Here is a 27,029-nt window from a genome sequence, read left to right on the forward strand (position 1 = left end):
AATTGTCAAAAGCTTTCTGGGCATCTAAAAACACGAGGGCTAATTTCTTATCTGGATGCGCTTCAAAAAATTCATATTTATTATAGTTCTCACATTGTTTTTCAATTGTCTTTTTGGTAAAAAAAAAAAACAAAAAACCAGTTTGATCATCTTTAATTATTTGGTTTAATATATTTTTTAATCTTGTAGCTAAAATTGAAGCAAAAATTTTATAGTCTGTGTTTAAAAGCGAAATGGGTCTATAATTTTTAATTTCTTTTTCATCCATGTCTAATTTGTGTATCAAAGTAATTGTTCCTTCCTTCCATGAGTTTGGTATTTCTCCAGTCTCCCATATGTCATCAATCACTTTTTTGAATGGCAACAACAATACTTCTTCAAATTTCTTATAATATTTGGCTGGTAATCCATCAGGGCCTGGCATTTTTTTGGAGTTTTTGCCTTTTAATCGCTTCTGTTATTTCATTTATAGTAATTGTATTTTCCAATAAATTCTTTTGACCAGCTGAAATTTTAATGCTATTATTTTTCTTCAGATATTCTGTTTGTTTCTGGTGTTCTATATTTTTTCTGCTATATAATACCTGATAAAATTGTTCAGTTGTTTTCTTTACTTCTAGTTCTGTTTTCTCTTTTCCAGTCAAATCTTTCAATGTCTTAATATAGTTTTTTTGTCTTTCTTTTTTTGGCTTATAAGCTAACCATCTTCCTGGTTTGTTTGCATTTTCAAAAATGCAACTTCCTGGTTTGTTTGCATTGTCATTTTCAATTTCTTCTCCATCTCCAAAAATGCATCTTCCTGGTTTGTTTGCATTGCCATTTTCAATTTCTTCTCCATCTCCTGTGTTTGCATTATTTTAATTTCATGTTGTATCTTCTTAATCTTTTATTGAATTCTTTGATTTGTAGGTTCTTTCTGTAATTCCATTTCACCTTTCTCTAATCTTTGCATAAGATCTTTAGTTTTCTTCTTTTGTCCAATTCTTTGTTTTGCTGCATTTCTTATTGCTAATCCTCGAAAAAGTGCTTTACTGGTATAAGATCTTTAGTTTTCTTCTCTTGTCCAATTCTTTGTTTTGCTGCATTTCTTATTGCTAATTCTCAAAAAAGTGCTTTACTGGTATCCCATACAATTTGTGTTTTAATTTCTGGATGAAAATTGGTCTTAAAAAAAAAATTCCATTTCTGTTTTTGCTTGATTCAAGAACTTCCGATCATTAAAATGAGTTGTATTTAACTTCCAACTATTTCTCCTTAATTTTTTATTTATTATTAATAAAATTGGATTATGATCTGCAAACATATTAGGTAAAATTTCAGTCTGAAACGTTCCTTCTAAACCGGATATTGAGGCCCAGCACATATTAATTCTAGACCAAGAATTATGTGAATTTGAATAATATGTGAACTTTTTTTTCTTCGGGTATTATGTTCTCCATGTGTCAACTGTAATTCTTCTGCCATTTCCAAAAAAAGTCTGGGTAGGGTTCCTTCTCTTTTTAGAGATCTTTTGTTAAATTTTCTGTCCCATTTGGCTTGAAAAACTGCATTAAAATCTCCAAATAAAAAAAGATCCCTGTCTTCTCCCATGATTAATTTCTCATATAATCTTCTGTAAAACTTATCTTGTTGTGTGTTTGGTGCATAAATATTGACAATTAATGCTTTCCTTGTTTCAACTTGAATCTCTACAATCAGAATTCTCCCATCTTCCGATTGCCATTTCAATTCAGGTTCCAATTTGGGGTTAATCCCCCCCCCCTTTTCTTTTGGTGTGGGTCTGAGGCAAAAAAATAAAGTTCCCATTTTTCTAATTATTAAGAAATCTAACATCATTTTTTCTAATATGTGTTTCTTGAATACAGATTACATCTGCTTTGGTTTGGTATAATTGATGGAATATTCTTCTGTGCTTCTGAGGAGAATTCAGTCCATTAATATTTACAGAAAAAAAAATTCACTTGTTCAGCTATTTTCACTTAGAAATTTTTTTTGTCTTTCTTGATATTTTCCTTGTTCTCCATTTTGTTTGTATTTTCCTTCAAAAAGGAGGCTTTTTAGTCTTTCAAAAAAGAGGCATTTTAAATCTATTTTTTCCTCCATTATAATTCAATGCTGTGTTCCATTATTCTGTTCGTTCTTGCTATATTCTCATGCTGTTATATTTCCTTAAGTTACTATGGCTGCAATCCTAAGCACACTTTCCTGAGAGTAAGCCCCATTGAACAAAATAGGACTTTTTTTTGCCCTGAGTCTTTTTTGTCCAAAAGTCCAAAATAGGACTTTTTTGTCCTCAGGTCTCTGAGTAGACCTGTTTGGGATTGTGCCCAAAGTTGTACTTTTCCCATGGTGTTGGCAGGATTAGGTTTAGGTTTACTGTAGTTGTGCTTTCAAGGAGCAAAAGGAATTTTTTGCTGTCAGCCTGATTGGGTCTTGGCCAATTTTTGTGAAATTGGTCACTGTAGGCTGGTTGGCCAGCTGCCTCTGTTGCAAGGTGCAAAAACCAAGATGTTACAAGGGATCCTAGATGTTACAAGAGATCTCAGATGTTGCACTGTAATCCCAGGTACCAAAGCAAACTCAGAAGGCAAAGGTGATCAAATCCAGGCCTTTATTGTAAATCCAAAGTGAGAGAAATCACACTAATGTTACGCGAAGCTTTGAGAGAGTGTGTGTACAAGTCAGAAGTGGAAGTAGAGAAGCGAAGCCCAGAGTGCCTTCTGCAGCGCACTTTTATAACAAACTGGGGTTCCCTCCTTGAGACACATAGATTTCTCTTTGGAGACAATTCATTGGTGGGTTCAAACATTTGTTGTTCTATAATAGGCTATCTTATACATCCATCATATGCAATATACCCCTAACAGTCAGCAAATGGCACTGCACACACAAGTTACCTCACCTCATAACCATCACATGATTGCTATTGACGTCACGATGTGTGTGTTCATCTAAAAACTGCTGTGAAATGATTTTCTCTGGGAATCTGACCTTTGCAATGTGTTAATCTGGAAATGCTTTGCTGTGAACCTGGAAATAGCTTTTGATATGTTGTCTTAAACCTCTAATGCTGTTAGACTACTACAACTCATTTAAATATTACTATTTGCTAGTCACATGTGTTAATGCACCAAAACTGGTTCTGGTGTATAATACTGTTCCAGCGTGTGTGTATACAGCATGTTGCTCCTTCAAGCCAAATTTCAAAAAGCACCAAGGGAAAAAAATTTTTTTTTTGTGCTCTGAAAACAAATACTTCATTCAAATGTATCAGCATTGTTCTGCTGCAATGATAACATCTTGTGGCAGGCTGCCCAATCCCAGCAAACTGTTTGTGAGACTCAAGTTGAACATTCAAAGATGGACCATGCTGTTTACATTTCAGGTAAGCATTCTATACCATAACTACCAGTCCTTTTACCCTGCATCACCTCGAACTTGAAGTTTAAATAAAGTGACCTGTTTTACCTACACATCTGACTCCTGTCATTATTTGGGGTGGTGGTGGATGTTTTATGCCTGCGGCTCTGTCTGCTGACACCACACAATGTATATATCAGCGATTATAATTCATTAAAATTGATTAAAATTGATTAAAATATTGAATTTGAATACAAACACACAATCCCACTCAAGCACATTTTATTTATGAAAAACACAAAATCCATGAAAAAAATAAAAATGTTTTCACCCACCTCCAGTCGTACATCATCACCAGCTTCTAGTTCAGTCGAGCACTGAGTTGCATGAAGTTTGGCTTCGAGCTGTGCACCTGTACAGCTTATTGGGAACACTTTGTTACCAAAAGAGCTGGTTTTTAGGGGAGTTAATACATATTACACAGCTGACAGCTTTATTGGAACATAGGATCTTAAGACTGGGTAAACTGATGAGCAAACTGCAGAGAATCCCCCTCCCTTAAGAAAGAGACTGAGGGCCCAATCCAATCCAACTTTTCAGCACTGATGTAGCCACAATGCAGCCCCAAGGTAAGGGAACAAACGTTCCCTTACCTTGAGAAGGCCTCTATGACTCCCCCACTGTCACTAGATGCAGTATACATTGGCATGGCTGCATCAGTGTCTGAAAGTTGGATAGGACTGGGCCCTGAGAGAGTTTATTCAGAGGTCACATTATTATTACTATAAAACAGGGGTCTCTAAACTTTTCGGCCAAAGGGGTGCATCAAATATCTGGCATGGTGTCGAGGGCCGGAAAAAAAATTTAAATATAAAATTTAAATAAATATATTAGAGATGGAACTTAGATGAATGACTGAAATGAAATGGGCTCAAATGTCCAGGATTTCTCCAAGCTCCAACACAGCCCAAGAAATAAAGCACACACACTTAAATGAACCCCCACCCCACCCCACAAGCACAACTCTGGTTGTGTTTGGTCAACTGAGCCAGAGGCTCTCAGGTGATCAGAGGCTGGCCACGGGCTGGATAGAGGCACTCCATGGGCCGCATCTGGCCCCCGGGCTGGGGTTTGGAGATCCCTGCTATAAAACAATAGATATAATTTGGGGCATTTGGTGGGCCACTGTGAGATACAGGAAACTGGACTAGATGGGCTTATGGCCTGATCCAGCGGGGCTGTTCTTATGTTCTTAATAAAGATGGAAATATTGTATGCTAAAGATAGGGTTCTATGCCATACAATTGTGTACAGGTGCAGCCTGTTCATCCCGGGGGTTCCATTCCTGAACCCCCTGCGGATACCAAAAACTGTGGATAACAAAATCCATGGTTTTTGGAGTGCATCCAAGCTTTGAACCTTGCTCCAGTCAAGTCTGCAGCAGTTCTTAGCTTCAGAGAAGCTGCGTGTGGCTCCGAATGCCTCCCGGAGCCTTTCAGTGAAAACCAGAAGTTGCCAAAATAAATACATAAATAAATAAAAGGCTCCGGCCAGCCTTCTGAGCCTTGGAAAGGCTGTGCACATGCAAAAAACTGGAAGTTGCAGGCTCCGGGTGGCTTTTGGAGCCTCAGGGAGGCCGCGCGAGGTTCCAGTTGTGTCTGAGAGGTCTTCAGTGGGGCTATCCAGGGCGTTTGGTGTCCATGGTGAGGCAACGGCAGATGCTGAATCTGTGGATAAAGATGCCCCACCTCAGGGCTTAGGAAAGGGCGGTAAAGGGGGTAATTTTTACTCAGGCCCAGGGTCAAAAGGGGGGTCCAGGAGCCAAAGGAGGGAGCCCAGAAATTTCCTGGGATCTTACGTTTTCCTATCTACTCAGACTTGTTGCCTACATAGGAGGCTAGGGACAATACCACGACTGGGGATGCTTGGGACATGGCTGATGCCTTATGGGTGGGTAGACCTCAGCTCCAAAGACTTTTCCAGCTGTCTCTACCCTCCCCCCATTTTTTTTCACCCTTCCCTGCCCCTATTCTGCTCACCTGTCAACACCCTCCCTGCTCTGTTTCACCCCTCCCCGCTCTGTTTCACCCCTCCCCCACTGCAAAGGGGCCCAAAAGAAACTTTGTACCCCCTGATAAACTCCTTTCAGAGGCCCTGCCCCACCTGTTTAATGTTCCTGTCTTATCGCGATGGTTGGGCAAAATGCATTGTGTATTTGGTGCAACCGAAGAAATCAGGAAAAGGACCACTTGGAAAAGGAAAGATTTTTGGAGTTTCTGCTCTTCCACCCCAGCTGTTAGTCACCAGAGACAGGGAAAGAGGAGGGGATCAAGGCATGTGTGGGGCAAAGAGGGATAGTGGAAGGTGTCAAAGTGTGATGTATAGCTAGCTGCCTTCTTGAAGGGGAAGTTGGAGCAGATATTCAGAAGTTTCTGAGCAGCTGCGGAGACTGTTCAGTTGTAACCCACACAGTTGCACACCAGAGGAGTCACAGTTTCCTGTTCAAAGTCTAAGGAGCTACAAAGTCTAGAGTTCTGCTACATGCAGCTCTGGGAATTAGCTAATTAACAATACCAGATGAGAGGCTGTGGAACGGTAAGTACAATGTGGGAAAGGCTTTTTTCAAAGGCAGTGGTCCGGTGCTTTGGAGACCACTGACCTATACCCTCAGGAAGGAAGAATGGGGGCTGGGAGTTCCCAGTTTTAGTGTGCAGATGTGTGATTTGGTGGCTGAGTGGCTTTGGAATAGGAGCTCATGTGCTTGTTCCTGACCTATAATGAAGGGAAATCAGAATGTAGAAGGACAGGGGACATTGCCCAACACTAGCAATTGGGAGCAGCTAAAATGCAAATGTTCACATGACAGGGGAGATGTATGGGACTAGGGCTGCATCAAAGGTACAAGTAGGGGTTACATGCGTGCCCCAGTATCCGTGGGGGTTCCATTCCATTGATACTGGGGACACCCTGACCCCACCCTCTGAAGGTGAGAGGAGCTGGGCCTCACCTCCAGAGGTATTCTGAGCCCTGCAGAGGCTGCACATGTCCTCCTGTGGCTTCCGTGGGTCTCAGAATGACTGTTTAAAGGGGGAAAAGCGACTTCCCGTTTTTTGTCAAAACCATAAACACTTTTATACTTCCCTGGCCCTCCTAATGCCTTTTAAATACATTAAAAACACCCTTCCGGTTGCGAAATTTTTACACCTGAGCAACTTGAAGCGGGCTAATCTGTTGGTCCTAAGCGACCTGGAGTTACCTCGCAAGAAAATTGTTGTGTTTTAACCTTTGTCTTTATTTCCCTTTTTTAAACATATATTTATATATTGGACTGTTTAGAGATATTATCTGTTAATTTTTATGCCTAATAAAGGTTGGATTGATTGATTGACATTAAAAACATTAGTTCCTTTTTTGACAAAAAATCAGAACTCCCCTTTTTATCCTTTAAACTATAATTCTGAGACCTGCAGAGGCGGCAGGCAGATGCACACAGCCTCTGCGAGGTTCAGAATACTCCCTGGAGGTGAGGGGAGTCCAGCTCCACATATCCGGTCCACAGTTAACTTAAGCCACAGATATGGGATCCATGGATATGGGGGCCCCCTTGTACATTGTGACATTTAGGGCACAATCCTAACCCCTTATGTCAGTGCTGGAAAGCACGGACATAAGGGCAATGCAGCTTCAAGGTAAGGGAACAAACATTCCCTGACTTTGAGGAGGCCTCCATGAGTGACACCCAACTGCAGGATGCAGCACAAGTCCCATTGGCACCACTATACCAGTGCTGGAAAGTACTGACATATGGGGTTAGGATTGCACCCTTATACAAATAAAATGCAGATGTTTTACAGGTTGACAGGCAAAATGCAGAGATGGCATTCAATGGGGGTGGAGAGATGCAAATACAAGCAGGAGGTGAAATAGGAAAACAAAGGATGTTACATTCAATGGAGGCAGTACAGACAGACGGACACGAAAATTGGATGATCTTCTTCCTTCCAGGGTGTGACTGGAAAGAACAGCAAAGGCTTGACCAGAGTTCTTCAGGAACTTAACCTGTGGCTCAGAAAAGCAGTGTCCTAGTGTCCATTTTGTGCGTATGAGTTCAGGGTGAAACAGTTCATCATGCTAGGCTGGCATCCATTTATGTTGCCACATAAAGCTGGTTCTTGTGTTACCTGGCAACAAGATTTATACTGGCATTTATAAAGGCATGGCATAGGCATAAATTAAAGATTAATAATGATAAAAGGTTGATCCGTAAACACTAAATGAGGCCATGCCAGTTAGCTCTGCCCCCACACTGGAGTGCTTCATAGCTACTCCCCAAATCTCCCCAGATACAGCATTTGTCGCTCTCTCCTGCCCACTGCTCCACTGGGTGCTGGGATCTTCTTCCAACCGCTATCTCTCCAAGGTTGCCACTCCACATGAACATCTCAGGTGGCCTCATGGATGGGCCGTATCCGCATGGAGGAGAGTGGAGGGTGAAATCATGTCTGTCACTCTGCCCCGCCACTCTTCTCTCCTCCACTCTTTCCCTTCCACCCTATCCCCGCCCCTTTTCCTGTTCATGTTGTACCAGTTTTCATTACGTCCAAACAAGGCCTCACCCATTTTTGCCCAGCCTACAGGTATACACAATTAGTTCCTGATGCATATATCAAATGTTGGGCAGAAATGGCTTGATGTAACAAGCTAGACAAGAACTGACAGAGTGATCGGGGCACGCCCAAGCCTGGCACCAGTAGACAGCATTGCTGGGACGATGCAGAGGAGATGGAAGCTTTGGTCTGAACAAAGCCGGAGTATCCAGCCATCTGGAAGAGGCATAAAGTTCCTGCTCCTCTACTGGGGTTCTGGTCCCCCTGGCCTTTCCTTTCACCTGGCAGTGCAATTTTCTACTCCTAGAATGAAAGGGGGTGAGCTGCTGCTATTTTCTGTTATTTGTTGACACCAAGATTACTGTTTGCAGAAGGAAGTGCTATCCGGCGCGTATCAAAGCCTGAACTGTCCCCACATGTACCTTTGCATTTCCACCCTAAATGCTCTTGGGGGGAAATTCCCCTTTTAGCCATAATGACTGCATGCTTCTAAAGCAGGGGTGCCCAAACCCCGGCCCTGGGGCCACTTGCGGCCCTCGAGGCCTCTCAATGCGGCCCTCAGAGAGCCCCCAGTCTCCTATGAGCCTCTGGCCCTCTGGTGATTTGTTGGAGCCCACACTGGCCCAATGCAACTGCTCTCAGTGTGAGGGCAACTGTTTGACCTCTCGGTGAGCTGTGGGATGAGGGCTCCCTCCACTGCTTGCTGTTCCACATCTGTGATGCAGTAGCGGCAGCAAAGGAAAGGCCAGCCTTGCTTTGTGCAAGGCCTTGTATAGGCCTTGAGCTATTGCAAGACCTTCATTCATTCGTATAAGTTCATGTTTAATGTGTTCATTTATGTAAATGTATGTAAATTAATTCTTTTTTTTCCCCAGCCACTGACACAGTGTCAGAGAGATGATGTGGCCCTCCTGCCAAAAACTTTGGACACCCCTGTTCTAAAGTAATGGGCAACTCAGCGTGGGTATTGTCCACATGATGTGCCTCTTCCCCCCCCCCTTCAGGGCCAGACCATCCAAGAAGCAGAGTGAGACACTTTACCTGCTTTCACTGTACATGATGTCTGACACAAGCCATTATTTTTCAGACTTGGAGATGGTGCTCATGAAAAATCCACTTAGAGCCATGGGAACAAGTCTTAAATGAGCTTCGGTTTGCAGGCCAGGTGGTGATGCCTGGAGAAGTGGCATGCCACAAGCTAAAAACCCAGTTTCCTGCCAAAGCCCACAAGAGGCAGCACACCTATTGGCCCCACCCTGGCTACCACCCCGCCAGAGAGTCACAGGCAACTGTGGTGTCCATTGCATGTATAGAGGGCTAGATGGGGAGGCAGGCAATCCAGGCAATGCTGTTTGTGATGCTGAACCTTTTGGTCACTCTTAGGGTGCAATCTAAACCTGCGCTGGAGCAGGCAAGCCAGGAGGCTTGCGCTGCATCCAACGCAGGTTCGTTGGCTACAGTGGCTCAGCCAGGGGCAAGGGGAAGCTCTTCCCCTTACCCCTGGGTAAGGGCTGCATGCCCCAATGGGTCTCCTTGGACCTGCACCACCTCTGGAGGTGGCGCAAGTCAGAGGAGGGCAGAGTGACTTGAAGCCGCTCCGTTCTCCCCAGGGACGGGGGTTGGGATCCAGCATAACCGCCGGGTCCCAGCCCCGCCACCGGCTCCTCGCGCACCCACCCACCCCCGGGGCCGCCCATCGCCCGCCCTCCCCCTGCCCAGAAACGCCCCCCTCCCGCCTCCTCCCTGCCCCCCCATGCCTACCGTTGCCGCTTGCGTCATGCATGTGTCATGCCATGCTTATGTCAAGTCATTTTTAACTTGAAGTTCCCTCACTTTTTCATTCTTGAAAAATAACCGCAGAGACTTCTGATTCAGGCAAGAGGTTTCACATTTCTCTGTCCACCTTCTTGCTTCCACTGCTCCTCCTTTCCTTTGCACTCCCTGGGTTGGAAAAGAAAGAGGGGGGCAGGGAATACGAGGAAAGGTGGGGACTGCTGGGCTAGAAAGTGGCAGGAGCAGAGACTGGCACAACATCGGATAATGGAGGCAGCATTTGGCATCCCACCTCAAGATTCAGGAGGTCTTGAGATGGCCTGAACCAATGGGTATGATTTTAAAAAACTAATCCACTATTAATACAGCATGTTGGTCCTATCTTCCTTGTCACTCTACTCTGTTCCTTCTTTAGGTGTCTCTGTTCTGGAGCTATGAATTTCTCAAAAAGACGTATCTTCAGTAAATCCTGTCTTGCAGTCTGCATGTACTTATTTGGCTTCATGTCTCTCTCCATGTATTTATATCTGGAGAATAAGCTTCCAGACCAGTGGTGGACATTCATCTTCAATCACAGGACAGATTGCTCATTGGGGGAACACCATTCTGCCCCTAACATGACCCATAATCTTCCTAGCACACCCGCTCCATTCACAGATAAAGGTATGTGGACAGTGAACAACATTGGACGCTTGGGGAACCAGATGGGACAATATGCCACCCTCTATGCCTTGGCCAAGCTCAACGGGCACCAAGCTTACATCCACCCATCCATGCATCAAAGCCTAGCATCAATATTCCGGATCACATTGCCTGTGATTCATAGTGAGGTGATTGGCAAGATCTGCTGGAGGAATTTCAATCTGCACGATTGGATGTCTGAGGATTATCATCACATCCAGGGCAAGTACGTTCAGCTGACAGGCTACCCTTGTTCCTACACCTTCTATCACCACATCCGCCAGGAGATACTTCAGGAGTTCACTTTCCACGATCACATCAAGGAAGAGGCCAACCAATACCTCCTGAATCTGCGTGGGCAGCGACAGGACGTGACATACGTTGGAGTGCATGTCCGGAGAGGGGATTATGTCAGGATGATGTCCCAGATCTGGAAAGGTGTGGTAGCTGACAGAGGCTACCTAGAGAAAGCTATGAACTACTTCAGACAGAAGTACAGCAATGCTATCTTTGTGGTGATCAGCAATGGGATGCAGTGGTGCAAGCAAAACATTGATGCCTCCAGAGGGGATGTTTATTTTGCTGGTGATGGGCGGGAGTCTTCACCAGGGAGGGATTTTGCTCTCCTTGTTCATTGCAATCACACAATAATGACCATTGGGACTTTTGGCATCTGGGCTGGCTACCTGGCAGGGGGGGAGACTGTCTACTTGGCCAACTACACCCTCCCAAATTCTCCCTTCCTCAAAGTTTTCAAGCCCTCTGCAGCCTTCTTGCCTGATTGGATTGGGATCCCAGCTGATCTCTCCCCTCTTCTGCTTAACCAGTCCACCCCTTTCACCTCTTACATTTTCAGTAAATCTCTCCTCCCTTTTTTTACTTTACTAATCTTTCTATTCCTGGTTATACTACTCCAATATAAAGCAAAATTATTTCATATGCCAGCATACAGGATCCCAAAATCTCTCTTCACAGGATGATCCAAGGACATTACTAACTCTGTCATCCAGGTCATGTTTCCAAAAATTTTGTTTAAGACTCAGACTCCTGTTTACATAAGAACATAAGAACAGCCCCACTGGATCAGGCTATAGGCCCATCTAGTCCAGCTTCCTGTATCTCACAGCAGCCCACCAAATGCCCCAGGGAGCACACCAGATAACAAGAGACCTCATCCTGGTGCCCTCTCTGGCATTCTGACATAACCCATTTCTAAAATCAGGAGGTTGCGCATACACATCATGGCTTGTACCCCGTAATGGATTTTCCCTCCAGAAACTTGTCCAATCCCCTTTTAAAGGCGTCCAGGCCAGTCGCCATCACCACATCCTGTGGCAAAGAGTTCTACAGACCAACCACATGCTGAGTAAAGAAATATTTTCTTTTGTCTGTTCTAACTCTCCCAACACTCAATTTTAGTGGATGTCCCCTGGTTCTGGTGTTATGTGAGAGTGTAAAGAGCATCTCCCTATCCACTCTGTCCATCCCCTGCATAATTTTGTATGTCTCAATCATGTCCCACCTCAGGCGTCTCTTTTCTAGGCTGAAGAGGCCCAAACGCCGTAGCCTTTATAAGAACATAAGAACATAAGAACAGCCCCACTGGATCAGGCCATAGGCCCATCTAGTCCAGCTTCCTGTATCTCACAGCGGCCCACCAAATGCCCCAGGGAGCACACCAGATAACAAGAGACCTCATCCTGGTGCTCTCCCCTACATCTGGCATTCTGACTTAACCCATTTCTAAAATCAGGAGGTTGCGCATACACATCATGGCTTGTACCCCATAATGGATTTTTCCTCCAGAAACCCGTCCAATCCCCTTTTAAAGGAATCTAGGCTAGACGCCAGCACCACATCCTGTGGCAAGGAGTTCCACAGACCGACCACGCGCTGAGTAAAGAAATATTTTCTTTTGTCTGTCCTAACCCGCCCAACACTCAATTTTAGTGGATGTCCCCTGGTTCTGGTATTATGTGAGAGTGTAAAGAGCATCTCCCTATCCACTCTGTCCATCCCCTGCATAATTTTGTATGTCTCAATCATGTCCCCCCTCAAGCGTCTCTTTTCTAGGCTGAAGAGGCCCAAACGCCGTAGCCTTTCCTCATAAGGAAGGTGCCCCAGCCCCGTAATCATCTTAGTCGCTCTCTTTTGCACCTTTTCCATTTCCACTATGTCTTTTTTGAGATGCGGCGACCAGAACTGGACACAATACTCCAGGTGTGACCTTACCATCGATTTGTACAATGGCATTATAATACTAACCGTTTTGTTCTCAATACCCTTCCTAATGATCCCAAGCATAGAATTGGCCTTCTTCACTGCCGCCACACATTGGGTCGACACTTTCATCGACCTGTCCACCACCACCCCAAGATCTCTCTCCTGATCTGTCACAGACAGCTCAGAACCCATCAGCCTATATCTAAAGTTTTGATTTTTTGCCCCAATGTGCATGACTTTACACTTACTGACATTGAAGCGCATCTGCCATTTTGCTGCCCATTCTGCCAGTCTGGAGAGATCCTTCTGGAGCTCCTCACAATCACTTCTGGTCTTTACCACTCGGAAAAGTTTGGTGTCATCTGCAAACTTTGCCACTTCACTGCTCAACCCTGTCTCCAGGTCATTTATGAAGAGGTTGAAAAGCACCGGTCCCAGGACAGATCCTTGGGGCACACCGCTTTTCACCTCTCTCCATTGTGAAAATTGCCCATTGACACCCACTCTCTGCTTCCTGGCCTCCAACCAGTTCTCAATCCACGAGAGGACCTGTCCTCTAATTCCCTGACTGTGGAGTTTTTTCAGTAGCCTTTGGTGAGGGACCGTGTCAAACGCCTTCTGAAAGTCCAGATATATAATGTCCACGGGTTCTCCCGCATCCACATGCCTGTTGAACTTTTCAAAGAATTCTATAAGGTTTGTGAGGCAAGACTTACCCTTACAGAAGCCATGCTGACTCTCCCTCAGCAAGGCCTGTTCGTCTATGTGTTTTGAGATCCTATCTTTGATGAGGCATTCCACCATCTTACCCGGTATAGATGTTAGGCTGACCGGCCTATAGTTTCCCGGGTCCCCCCTCTTTCCCTTTTTAAAAATAGGCGTGACATTTGCTATCCTCCAATCTTCTGGTACCGTGGCCGTTTTGAGGGACAAGTTGCATACCTTAGTCAAGAGATCTGCAACTTCATTCTTCAATTCCTTAATAACCCTTGGGTGGATGCCATCAGGGCCCGGTGACTTATTGATCTTTAATTTATCAATGAGGTCTGAAACATCTTCTCTTTTAACCTCTATCTGACTTAACTCCTCGGTCAGGAGGGGCCGTTCGGGCAGCGGTATCTGCCCGAGGTCTTCTGCCGTGAAGACAGATGCAAAGAACTCATTTAATTTCTCTGCCATCTCTAAGTCTCCTTTTATCTCCCCTTTCCCTCCCTCACCATCCAGAGGGCCAACCGCTTCTCTGGCGGGTTTCCTGCTTCTAACATATTTGAAGAAGCTTTTATTATTCCCCTTAATGTTGCTGGCCATGCGTTCCTCATAGTCTCGCTTGGCCTCCCCTATCACCTTCTTACATTTCTTTTGCCACAGTTTATGTTCCTTTTTATTCTCTTCATTAGGGCAAGACTTCCATTTACGGAAGGAAGCTTCCTTGCCCTTCACAGCCTCTCTAACTTGGCTGGTTAGCCATGCGGGCACTCTCCTGGATTTAGTGGAACCCTTCTTCCTTTGCGGTATACACCTCTGCTGGGCCTCTATTACTGTTGTTTTAAGCAGCCTCCATGCACTCTGGAGAGACTGGACTCTTTTTACCCTCCCTTTCAACCTCCTTCTAACCAGCCTCCTCATTTGAGGGAAGTCTGCCCGTCGGAAGTCAAGGGTTTTTGTTAGAGAAGGAAGGTGCCCCAGCCCCATAATCATCTTAGTCGCTCTCTTTTGCACCTTTTCCATTTCCACTATGTCTTTTTTGTACATGATCGTTCCCCCCAACCATCCACAGTCACAAGTCCTGGAAGGAAAGTGATAATCTCACTTTGTGCTCCTAGCTCAATGCAACTTTACGATCCTGTAATGAGTCTTTTGATTGTGTTTACATTTTTGCTCTCCTTAATGCAATTCCAGTGAGCCCTGTATTTTGTATAAAATATTGTATTCTACCTGCATCTTACATTAATCGATGTAAAGCCTCATTTTAAATTGCCACATCCTCTGGTACCAGAGCACTAATCTGTATTTTAGTTGGCACTGCTAGCCCTATTTGAGTAGAAGGAATTCCCTTCTCATCCATATGCAGACCACTGGCTCTACGCTACTGAATTGAGTGTTTGGGAAACCCCAAGGAGACAGGGCCTACCTGGTTCATTCTAGCCTTGGTGGTGACCAGTGATTACTAACTTTTTATTCCAGAATAAGGATGGATTGGGGTGAGGAAGGAGAGAGTTGGGTCCCCGTGGTTGTGAAAAACATATGCATTTTATCAACCTAAGAAAAAAGGCTGATGACAGTCCTGCTCTCTGGCACTTGGAGGCAGCATGTCCATGAAGCCCATTGCTCCAATGCGCAGGTTGTTAAGGGAATAATAAATAACTCCCATTCTGGGTTAAGGGAACAGTCTTTTGGTCATTCTTAAAGTTAAAAAGCGTCTCCAAAAGTAGAAGAAACAAATGTATTTTTAGTTATTTCATGCAGTTTGATAGCATACAGATTTAAAAGACATTGATTGTCTTATGTGACAAGGAAAAATCATGCATGCAGATTGTACAACAAAGGGTGCAATCCTAAGACACCCTTGGGCTGGCAAAAGTCCCTTGAGCCGGCCCAGGAGGGTCACAAACATGCCATGAAGCAGGGGTCTCCAAACTTTTCGGCCAAAGTTGGCGCAACAAATATCTGGCACGATATTGAGGGCCAGGAAAAAAAATGAAATATAAAATTTAAATAACTACATTAGAGATGGAACTTAGATGAATGACTGAAATGAATGAATGAATGGGCTCAAATGTCCAGGAATTTGGCTTGTAGCACACATGGGCATTACGGAAGTGTGTGTATGTGAAGTGTGGCTTCAAAAAGAGGAGAACCTTCAGTAATCCTGCATGTCCTTTGCTTGCTCAAGGGCCTGGTTCAGTCCCAGGCTTTGCCAGCCCAAGATTCTGAAGTAGCAGCTGCTGAGAAAAGACATCTGCCTTGAGATTCTGGGGAACTACTGCCAGTCACCAGGGGTCAAGAGGAACTGAACGGGAAGCTCATTCAAATGTTAAAAGCAAAATTCAGCAGTTAAAGGCATAATCACACAAGAACCTTGGGCTTGGTTTTTTATTGACAGCCGTCCATCGCTGCAATTATTCCTAGCCCACCTTTCTTGCATGGAGATGATAGATTTTTGGGTCATGGTCTCTGGGTCAAATTGCTAAGCAGACATAGACTTCTTTATAAGCATATAGAAAATTTATTTACATGCTATTTACAGATTAGGAATAGATTAGGATGGATACAGGTTCTAAGTTACCCCATAGTGGATCTTTGATTTCTTTTCCCGAACCACACCCAAAACTCCTATACTTGTACTCAATGAAAAACAAGTGACCCATGTGATATTCATGTCACTTCCCTCTCCTTATTTGGCATACTGGTGCATGGTTCTAGCCCTCACTGGGAAATCCGTTATCCATGTATGGAGAAGTTCTGGCTTGCACTTTGATTTCACAACACCTTGGAATGTTCTTTTTGGGAATGCTATGACACACATGTTTTTCTCTGCAGGTCATCTTGACATTTTCTACCTTGTTTTTAACAGAAAGACACTATTCATTTTTTCCTAATGTTCCTTCTCTGAGAGAAATTAGGTTAACCCCTAAAATCTCTAAAAACTCTGATGCTTGGCTTCAGCAAGACTGCTGCCTCAAATGCCTAAAAGCCCTGTCCGAGAGCCAAAGTGGCCTGTTAAGAGGGATCCTGTTAACTGGCCCAGCTTCTGAAGTCAAACCCTCCCACACATTCACATCAAGATCTATTTTATGGGAACATAAATGTTTATGGGAACATTATGAGGCCTTTTCCCCTCCTGCCTCCAATGCTCCATCCCTGGACTGAACCCTATTTGAACAAACTAGTTATGTATTTTTGTGAGATAAAGTTGCAACAACCTGGGAATTCTACTGCAAAAGATAAACAATATTGCACATTTCTGATTTAATTCATCAGGTCTGCTTTAAAAAAAAGACAAAATGGACTTTACCTCCCTTTGCAAACAGTTTCTCTCTCACATTTAGAAAACCTCCAGATTCCCCCTCATATGGAACAAAAATGTGACCAAAAAAGGACAAAAAAAAAAAGCTTTATTAATCTCACATAAACAGATCCTGATAAGCTGCCACAGATCCTTATCCCAACTGAGACAGGTGAACCACAAGGCAGTGACCCTGAGAAATATCATTGAGGCAGGAGCCTGGTCTAGTCTCATTCCAGAGCTCTAAGCAGGATCTGATTAACAGCCCAATCCTATCCACACTTTCCTGGGAGTAAGCCCCATTGACACTAATTGGACTTACTTCTGAGTAGACATGCATAGGACTGGGTTCTAACTCAGTAGCACTAGGATAACTTCTCTTGCTTCTAACAAAAAGGCAGCATTGTGAGGTCATTGCTCCAGTGTACTAAGACGCCCAGAAGTCCTGGTTCTTAGCCTCATATGCTTTAATTCGCTAGATGCACTTCCTTTATTCTCAACTTGCACTATATTTATTTATTTTGGATATGCCCCTCAGTGTTCATGGTACCTTGCAGACTAAACTAATCAAACCAGCAGTTACTGCCCCAAAGAATTTCCAATCTAACTTTAGACAATGTCTAACTTTAGATAATACTTCTTCTGATAAGTTTATGGGCAACATCTCATACATTTGTGCAATATCTTGTGCAAGTCCAAAGCCAAGTCAGGATCCCATTTTGATCTCTCTGTGTAAGAACTACACATGATCACTTCTGCATGCACAAGGCCCTTAGGTGAGCAACTGGCTAATTTAGGAGACCACCCATAATTTATAAACAAAATGCATACAACAGGAATTAAAAAAACAGACTTTTATCGCTGAAAGCTGGGTGCCTAATTACGAAACCACTTGAACCAGTCACCACAGCGTTCAGGGGTTTGATTCAAGTTCAGGACTATTGAGAAATTTTCAGTTCCAGTTCAGTTTTGGTCCACTTGTAGCAGGTTAGACAAGGATAAATGCACACAAAGGAAGTCGAAGGAGTAAGTTTATTTCCATTGCTAGCAATGCGTCTCGGCGGAATCTTTTCTCCGAGGCTGAGCCGTGAAATACTCAGGCCCCCTAGCTTTTATACAAGTCAGATTTAACTTTGATTGACATACAACTAGCAGCCTATCTCAGCAGCTTTAGCATACTCTAAAAGCATGTTTTTCTCTCCCCTTCCATCTGTGCTTGCGGTCTAGATAGCTCAACTGGTGGTTAGCTTTGTTTCCTGCAAAGACACAAATGTCGTTTAATATCTAGCTGTAAGTGAGCTGCGAGCCCTTCTTTTGACCAGGCACTCTGTACATGCGCAGAACAGGCTCAAATAACTCTGCTCATGTACAAAATCCCAGGAATTTCCGCTAGGCTCTTCTCACACACTGAAAACTCCTATCTGAGTTGCTTTTTGGGGATGTGGGCTGGATTCAGTTCAGCTCTCTGTAATTATTATGTGGTGCCATAACATCATAGAAAGACACAATGTCTGTGAGACACAACACACTGAGTAATCATAGCACAGAAAAGGCCTCTGTGCAAGTTGTCTCCTCAGCATCGGCGGTGGTACCCCCACACTATTGGGGGGGTAGACCAGGGGTGCTATGGGGGCCCCAGTGCAGATTGTTGCCCCAGAGCCCCCAGCAAAATGGCACCCGCACTGCATAGCACCTTTGGATAGTCTCTAGGCACAAGAGGAAGCCTTCTACTCACAAAAGGACAACACTTTCCTCTTTTCCTTTGGTTCTGTAAAAAATAATTATTTCCCCTTGGGGGAAAAGGACTTTACCCTAAGTCAAAGGACTTAGTCTAAAGTGCCCAAATTGTTGTAAATGAAAGGTTGCAATCACAGTTAAGAATGGGCCAGGTGCAGAGACTTCTCTAACGTCCATTGAAATCAATATGATTGACATCTGGAAAAGGTGGTTTAAAGGTAGAATTATCTTTCGAGCAGATCCTAAGATCCATCTTGCTCAGCATCCTGTTTCCAGCAGCTGTGACCAAGAAAAGCATGAAGCTGATGGCCTTCCTCTAGCATCTGGTACAAAAGATATACTGCCTCTGTGTTGCAAGGTGCAAAAAAAAAACAATCCCAGATGTTGCAATGTAATCCCAGGTTCCAAAGCAAACTCAGTAGACAAAGGTGATCAAATCCAGGCCTTTATTGTAATCCATCAGCAAAAGGTTGTAAATCCATCCACGTCTCCAAAGGAGACTGCGTGCATCAGAAGTGGGGAGAAGAGAAGCGTGTAACGCCCCCTTCAGCTGACTTTTATTACAATGTGGGGTTCCCTTCTTGAAACACATACATGGAGACAATTCATTGGTCCGTTACAAATCACCAGTTGTTCACTTTGTACATCTTATTCATACATCATACAGATTTGAGCAGGCCGTAGGTGGTACTGCAACCCCTTAATTCAAAAGCTGACCTCATCTCATCATAAGTTCTTCTAGCTTTCAAAATGGAGCTTACTTACTGAAACGAAATTGCTGCCTAATGCGTTTCTCTGGGAATCTGACCTTTTGATGTTAACCTGGAAATGATTTTGGTGTGTTCTCTTTTAAACTCTAGAATGTAGTTAGACCTCTAAATCTTACTTAAAAGACTGTTATGTGTTAGTTACATGTGTTAATGCACCAAAACTGGTTTGAAATGAAGAACAAAAATATAAAGAAACTAGGCTTAAAGCTTTGATCCTCTATAATATATCTGGGGGATCTGGTGTCTTATACTGTTCCAGCGTGTGTGTGTGCAGCCTGTTGCTCTAGAAGTATCATGACCTATATGCATATATGAAGTCTCTGAACTTAAAGCTTTGATACTGAGTCTGTGTGAAAAAACTTCAAACCGAAAGGTTCAAACTGCGGAAATATATTTTTTTCTCCTGTGGTTTGAAAACAAAGAGCCATTGTCTTGCTCGCACAGTCTTATCACATGTTCTGTTATAGAAAGAACATTTGACATTCCGCCAAGTCCAGCCAAACGTTTGAGTTAAAAAAAAGAAACCATTTAAAAAAACTGTACTCTGACTGAACATTCAAAGAGAGATGGACCAAAAGATACTACAAAAGCGTCAGGTGAGCATTCCTGTTAAACTATACATATAGCGTACCTTCTAACATCTGTATGTGGAAGCTCTCTTTAGCTATCATGGCTAATTAGACATATTGGAGGTAGCTGTACAGGGAAGCTGCCGCTTTTCTGGGGTTTGAGGCACGAGCCTTTTCCAGCCCTTTGTTACAAATTACCACCTATTAAAGTGCCCGGAGATGCCTTCCATCTCATCTGTCTGTTTTCTCAACCCATTTCTGCCCAGCCCGCAGGTGCACGCGTTGGGTCCCTGTTGCATATATGCAACGTTGGGCAGAAATGGCTTGAACAGGCCTCTGCAGGCTAGCAGAATGGCTGCCTTCTCACAGTGGCTTCAGTGTGGTGCTCTTAATTGGTCTCTTTGCACTTAGTTGAGATCGAGGCATCTCTCGATCCACTTAGCGATCCTTATTCTTCAGTCACTCCAGAGGCTTGCACGATTGGTTGCTAGAAAATGAGAGTATTTGGCTAGCATCTGAGAGGTTGGAACAGCAGGAGTTTTGGCCTGGGACTAAACAGGCCGGTCTTGTCAGAAAACACTACCCTCTGGAATCCGCTAGGCCTCGCTGCCTCTGAACTGACTTTAGAAGAGGTATCTCTTTTTAAAAGAGTGCTGTCAGGCAAATATTACAAGCCCGGGTGAAAGGTGGGTCCCAAGAGCAATTAATTTGGGCAGGGGGAGAAAGAATGAATGGGAAGGGATCCTGGAAATGAACAGGCACTGAAAATGTACGGAGATCAGTTGGACTGGGCTTGAGAGACGTGAAAGCAGAGCCAGCCTTAGGAGCTGTGGGGGCCCAATTGGAAACAGGGTCTGCAGGGCCCCAGTGTCACAGCCAAGGTCTGTACAATCCTATAGAAATAAATATATTAGAGACTTTCTACCATCACTATGGTAGAATGGAAAGCAATCAAAATGTGTACTTAAAAAATGCAGGTGAGTTCAGGAACCTAAGCACATTTTACTATAAAATTGCATACAGGGCTGCAATCCTATGCACACTTTCTTGGGAGTAAGCCCCACTGAATACAGTGGGACTTAATTCCAAGTAGGCATGTCTAGGATTGGGTTGTAAATTACCCTAGTTGGGGGCAGGGGGGTACTTAAGCACAGGGCCAGACCAGGGTGATCAAATACAATGGAAGACAGAGTGCCTCTACCTTTAGCCATTGTAGAGGGGATTTTGGCAGGTGCAGCTTAACAGGGAAGGGTATAAAAAGTGGCACCTGCCAAAATCCCCGCCTCTCTACAATGGTTAAAGGTAGAGGCACTCTGCCCCCTTTGTATCTGATAATTCTGGCAGAATGGATACTCCATTCTCTTCCACAGCTTATTTACTGCCTTCCACTCATACATTTGATATATACACACAAGTGTCTTCTTGAAACAGACTGGGGAGAGCCCTGGAATCTGTTTTTACCAGTCATGTTTCTAGTCCTCATGGTGATGAATAGAGTTACCATATACAAAGGGGGAGGACAGAGGTGCCTATGCCTTTAGCCATTGTATAAAAGAGGGGATTTGGGGAGGTGCAGCTCAACATGGAAGGGTTTAAAAAGCTGCATCTGCCAAAATTCCCTCCGCTATACAATGGTTAGATACTCTGTCCTCCATTGTATCTGCTCACCCTGGGCCTGACTGGGAGCAATTGGTCCCATTGGCTTAAAGCTGGCCCTGCATGAAGGGAAAGGAGGAAATAGCTGGGAAGAAATGAACAGAAGCAAATTAAAACAGGAAGGAAGTGGTGGGGAAGAAATAGACTGAATGTGCAAGGAGAGGTTAGGGCTGAGTCTCAGGCAATGTTGAGATGATATGAGGGCCTGTCTAATGTGCCATGCCAATGGGTGACTGATTGATCTCATGGGAGGCAGTAGCACAGAAAAGGTTTACAGGCTGCACAATAACTCTGTGCACAACTACTCAGAAATAAGCCCTGACTGTTTGGAGTAAAGGGAGAGGACAGAGAGCCAGGCCCCTTCCTCATCTTAGCAGACCTTAGACCAACTGCCTGCCTGCAGACATCCTGCCTGGCTTCCACAGAGGGAGAAATCACACAGTGGTTTTGTGTGTGTGTCTGTCTGTGATTTTGTTATTGCAAGCTGTCTGGGGGGGTTCTTCAAGTCAAAAGAAGGCAAGGTAAAAATAACAAAGAAACAAAACAAACAAAGCCTTGTTCAGCCTTGGACTAAAACTGTTGGCTCAGTTGCTCGCCAAAGGGGCACTGGGCTTGAATCTGGGCATGATGTGTATGCGCAACCTCCTGATTTTAGAAATGGGTTATGTCAGAATGCCAGATGCAAGGGAGGGCACCAGGATGCAGGTCTCTTGTTATCTGGTGTGCTCCCTGGGGCATTTGGTGGGCCGCTGTGAGATACAGGAAGCTGGACTAGATGGGCCTATGGCCTGATCCAATGGGGCTGTTCTTATGTTCTTAAACTACAATTCCCAGGAGGCCTTGCAGGTCTCTTGTTGTCTTGTGTGCTCCCTGGGGCATTTGGTGGGCCGCTGTGAGGTACAGGAAGCTGGACTAGATGGGCCTATGGCCTGATCCAGTGGGGCTGTTCTTATGTTCTTCTGCCTCTAGTACTGTGTCAATTGCTAGGGGCAGATTTCTGATGGGGTGACGTGGGTGTCCAAATTTCTGCCAGTACAGTAGCCTGAATCCTGCATACAAACCCTTCTGCTTGAAGATGTGTGTCGTTAGTTGTGCTTACAAGATGACGTTGGATTTTGCCTAAGTCAGGGCCCAGTCCTGTGCAGTGTGCGCTGGCTCACCGTAAGGCACATTTGCAGGGCTTCATGCCAGCCCAGCGCCAGAACTAGCCCAGCGCCAGCAGGCAATGGGTTAGAACTGGGGGATAGCCAATGCTCCATCACTCAGTGGTTGCCCAAACAGCCAGGTGGAAGAGAGGTAGGTGGGGGGAGGCAGGTGAGGAGGCAGGTAGGTGAGGAGGCCAGGAGAAGGAGCGGGGCAGGCAGAGGGCGGGACCGGTGCAGCTCAGCTCCACCAGATCCTGAGCTCCGTGTCAGGCCACACGGCCCAACTCAGAGCTCTTTGATTCTGCACTAGCCCAAGGGTTGCTGCAGAATCGAGTAGCCCCATTGCAGGGCTGCTTTCCTTACCTGGAGGAAAGGGATGAATGTCCCCTCCCCTGAGGAGCTGCTGGCAGCTGCCTGGTTGCATACTGCATGCCGCGGCAGCCATTTTTGGTGCCACTGCAGCAACCTGAGGCAGCTTAGCTGTTAATGTATACTGATTTGGGTTATTACGAGACAAATGGTATGCTCCTGCTCCGGTTAGCTTTTTGTTAGAGACAGAAGCATTCTGCACATGTTTGCTTAAAAAAAGAAGTATATTCCATCTTTTCCCTCCAATCCAGAGGTGTTAAGGTGACTAACCAACACAGGGATAACAACAATATGCAAATACAATCACTGAAATAGCAGTGTAAAAATGATTAAGCAAAAATGACTAAAAACTAACTGATCTTGGAAGCTAAGCAGGGTCAGGCCTGGTTAGTACTTGGATGGGAGACCGCCTGGAAATACCAGGTGCTGTAGGCTTATACCATAGTCTTTTGAGACTGAAGGTTGCCAACCAATTTAGTCATACTAAGAACCACAGTCATAGGCAAAACCGAGATTGCTGGAAGAAAATGTTTATATCAGCCAATGAAATGCTGCTAAGGAGAGCGCCAGCTAAACCTCTGGTAGCAAGGAGTTCCATATTGGGTCCTTTCTAAAAGATCACAGGGGATGGCCGGTTTCATATTGGGTAGGAGGGGAATCTTTGACCTAATCCATTTAGGATTTAAAAATGTACAGCCAACACCTTGAATTGCATCTTTGATCCAGAAGCTACTTTAGGTGTATTTCAAAGTGGCCATCTCCGTAGAAAGCCAACTGATAACATCTTGTGAAGATGGCATTGAAAATCCACTCCCTTGTATATGATACCAAATCCTTTTAGAGACCCAAACCATAAAATGCTTTCCTAAATTCTGACCTCTCATTTGTTGCCCCCAGAGTTGGACAAGTTCTTAATCATACCTGCTTTGACATTTTATCGATTGCTGGTGGGCATGAGTGAGACAGCTCTAGACAAGATCGACTTCATCTTTAAGTTTACAATAAGTTCCAGTCTCGGCCTAAAGAAATTGAGTGAAGCTCAAGAACACATAAGATTAAAGCAAAATTGTGCCCAAATGTGCTTGCCTGTACAACCCCCAGAGAGACTCAGATCAAGAGCCTGATGGGGAGAGGAGGGGAAAGAAAGTGTCAGGACTGAAATAGCTGGAGGTGGACATGCAGTAAACTCCTGAGAAGCTTCCAGCCCAATCCTACCTACTGTAAATGCTTGCCTATAAGTCGATCTCACAGATAAGTTAAGCAGGTTTTGAGCCAAAATTCATGGAATTTTCTGTGACCCTCTGATAAATAGGGGGTTAAACTTAGGGGGGTGTCTGACTATAGTTTTGTCTGATGTTACCCAAGGCCAAATTCTGAAAAATAACCTACCAGTAATTGTTACCTAAGAACTGTACAGTCTCTCATTTATTTAAAATATAGTAAAAGATCATAAGATACATTTTTATTCTTTAACTTTTAAAATTCTGGTCTTCACAACCTTTTTGTAAATAGTATCAGAGTAAGTGCACTATAATCAAAAGACCAGTAGAACAGTGGTTCCCAACCTGGGGTACATGTACCTCCAGGGGCACTCGACAGGACCTTTAGGGGTGCATGAAAAAGAATTGAATAATGGCAGAAAAAGGCATGTAGTGCTCCAGAATGCCTTGCAGGGCCACCAAGCCTGGAAGGGAGGTAGCTTCTTGGCTGTGAAAGCCCCTCCAATAGCTGATTTTTGGTCATCAATTCATGTATGAATCAGTGATTGAAAACCAGTACAGAAAAAAAAAGCTGAAACTTAATATGGAAAGTGATCAATCACCAAGAATTTCTCAGGACACTTCTCAGGTGTCTTTATTAAGGTGTCATATTAAGGTGTCCACTTAATATGGAAAGTGATCAATCACCAAGAATTTCTCAGGACACTTCTCAGGTGTCCTCAGGTGTCCTCAGGACATTTCTCAGGTGCAAAACAGTGAAAAGGCAGAGTCTTCAGTTCTTCAAACAGATAAAAAGAGAAAATACTGTGATGAGTGCATGAAGTATGAGTTTTTATACAGAGGAGATGAGGGCTTATATTATTCATATTAATTACAAACATTTAGCTAATATGAGGGGTACAATTTATGGAAATGGGCTGACAAGAGGTATGCAAGTGAAAAAAGGTTGGGAACCACTGCAGGAGAACTAATAGTTCTTGAGTTCTTGACAACTATTAGTTCTTGAGAACTATTAGCCGCCTTGAGTCCCTTCGGCAGGGTAAAAATAAAGTATAATAATAATAATTATTATTATTATTAACAGTATTTATATACCGCTATTCAACTAAAAGTTTACAAAGCGGTTTACAGAGAAAAATCAAATAACTAAATGGCTCCCTGTCCCAAAAGGGCTCACAATCTAAAAAGATGCAAATGAATACCAGCAGACAGCCACTAGAACAGACAGTGCTGGGGTGAGGTGGGCCAGATACTCTCCCCCTGCTAAAAAAAGGAGCACCCACTTGAAAAAGTGCCTCTTACCCAATTAGCAGGGGTTAAATTAGTCAGATCCTTCTTTAAGGTGCCTGGTGTGTTTAGCCAGAGGCTCTACATATAGCATACAACTTTTAACACATAACTGGGAGTGTACAATTCAATTCACAGCAGAGAGACAAGCAACAAAGAATGACTCTGAGCAAGTGCAGCTGCACCTAGTTGCAACCCTATTTACTCAGAAGTAGACAATTTGCTTTCCATGGGTGTTATTCTTAAGTAAAGGCGCACTGAATTGTAGCCTGGGACTTTGTTTCAAATGGAAACGAGGATTACATCCTGGTGTCTAAAAAACAGACCCCTGCCAAATATTTGCAAAATGGAATGAGACTGCAGCCAAGTCTTCTAAAGAGAACGAGACTTGCTTGATTTCAATGATGCCTTCAGCTCTTTTTCAGGAGGAGAGTAAAAGATTAACTTTGGCTGCAGCTTTGCCCTGGAGGGGTTGCCTTGGAGATTAACAGCACTCTATCTCGGCATTGCTTCTCAGGTGCTGTGAGTTGCCCGTCCCCTGAGTGATCTCGGAGATAAGGCAAGATGATTATCTAAGTTTGAACTATTGGCAGAAATTTCTCACCCTATAGGCGAGTATCTGTGGTATATCCTGTGGCATTACTAGGGTTTGCATCACCCAGTACGGGAGGGCAGTGCATCACCCCTATGATGGACCACTTCCCATGCAGTGGGCAGGGCAATGCCCCGGGCAGTGGGCATGGTGATGTACCATTGACCCACCCCTGCTGGTTTTTATAACTTTTGATAGAATAGGGATATTTCAATGCAGTTTGTTTCATCGCATTCTGCAAGAAATGACACATCGAGTGATATAACATGATGGTATTATTCAAAAATACAAAGATTTTTAAAAATTTTGGCGAGCGATGGTGTCATTCCCCCCTGTGTGCGTCACCTGGTGCGGCCCACACCCCTTCACCTCCCTACTGACACCACAGCCCATATCCCCCTCTGCCAATGCAGCTGTACCAGTGGGGCATGTGCTGCATCCCACAGGGGAGTTTTGGGTCCAGGAGGCTTCCTTGAGGTAAGGGAACATTTGGGCAAACCTCTCCTGCCCCAATGGGTCTCCTTGTACCTGCACCACTGCAAGTCTGAGTGGACCTGGGTCATCGGATCAGTGCTTGGAAGGGGGATAGGATTTCAGTGGAGCTGCCGCTACTGATACTGCCCCCTTCCCGGCCTAGATCTGCCATCTCCAAGCCCCAGTCTCCTTCCCGTTTTCCCCCCCATGCTGACATACTGACACCCGGACTCGTTAACAGGCCGCTGGCTGCTCACCACTTGCAGTGATGGCCAGGCTGCATCGTATGGCCTGCTGCCTTTTGCAACATCCATAGAGCACACTGTGCTGCCAGAACGAGTTTGGATAGTGCAGCAGGCCATTAGGATTGGACCCTTCCATACCTAAGCTTAGTTACATTAGATCAAGGCCTGATGAACAAGCCATTATGAGGAGGGAGGCATTTAAGAAGGGACTTGAAGGAAAGAAGAGTTTGACCCAGCCTGCCTTTTTACTTTGCCTTACTTTTTCTTTAGGTGCACCTATTGTGGAGTGATGTATCTCCCAGTAAGACATATCTT

The 27,029-nt window shown here is 44.4% G+C and overlaps 2 protein-coding genes across 2 annotated transcripts in view; one reads left to right on the plus strand and one right to left on the minus strand.

Moving 5' to 3' along the window:
- The window catches only part of TNNT1 (troponin T1, slow skeletal type), a 504,690-nt gene that overhangs the window by 138,402 nt on the left and 339,259 nt on the right, over window positions 1-27,029 (minus strand). The gene's annotated exons all lie outside the window — the stretch shown is intronic.
- On the plus strand, window positions 5,910-27,004 carry LOC136653463 (galactoside alpha-(1,2)-fucosyltransferase 2-like). The gene is made up of 3 exons (XM_066630359.1): window positions 5,910-5,955; window positions 10,156-11,276; window positions 26,985-27,004. Exons 2-3 carry the CDS (start codon window positions 10,175-10,177, stop codon window positions 27,002-27,004), a joined length of 1,122 nt encoding a protein of 373 aa, XP_066486456.1. The 5' UTR covers window positions 5,910-5,955; window positions 10,156-10,174.

Source organism: Tiliqua scincoides, chromosome 5 (genome assembly GCF_035046505.1).
Source record: "Tiliqua scincoides isolate rTilSci1 chromosome 5, rTilSci1.hap2, whole genome shotgun sequence".
Classification (NCBI taxonomy): domain Eukaryota; kingdom Metazoa; phylum Chordata; class Lepidosauria; order Squamata; family Scincidae; genus Tiliqua; species Tiliqua scincoides.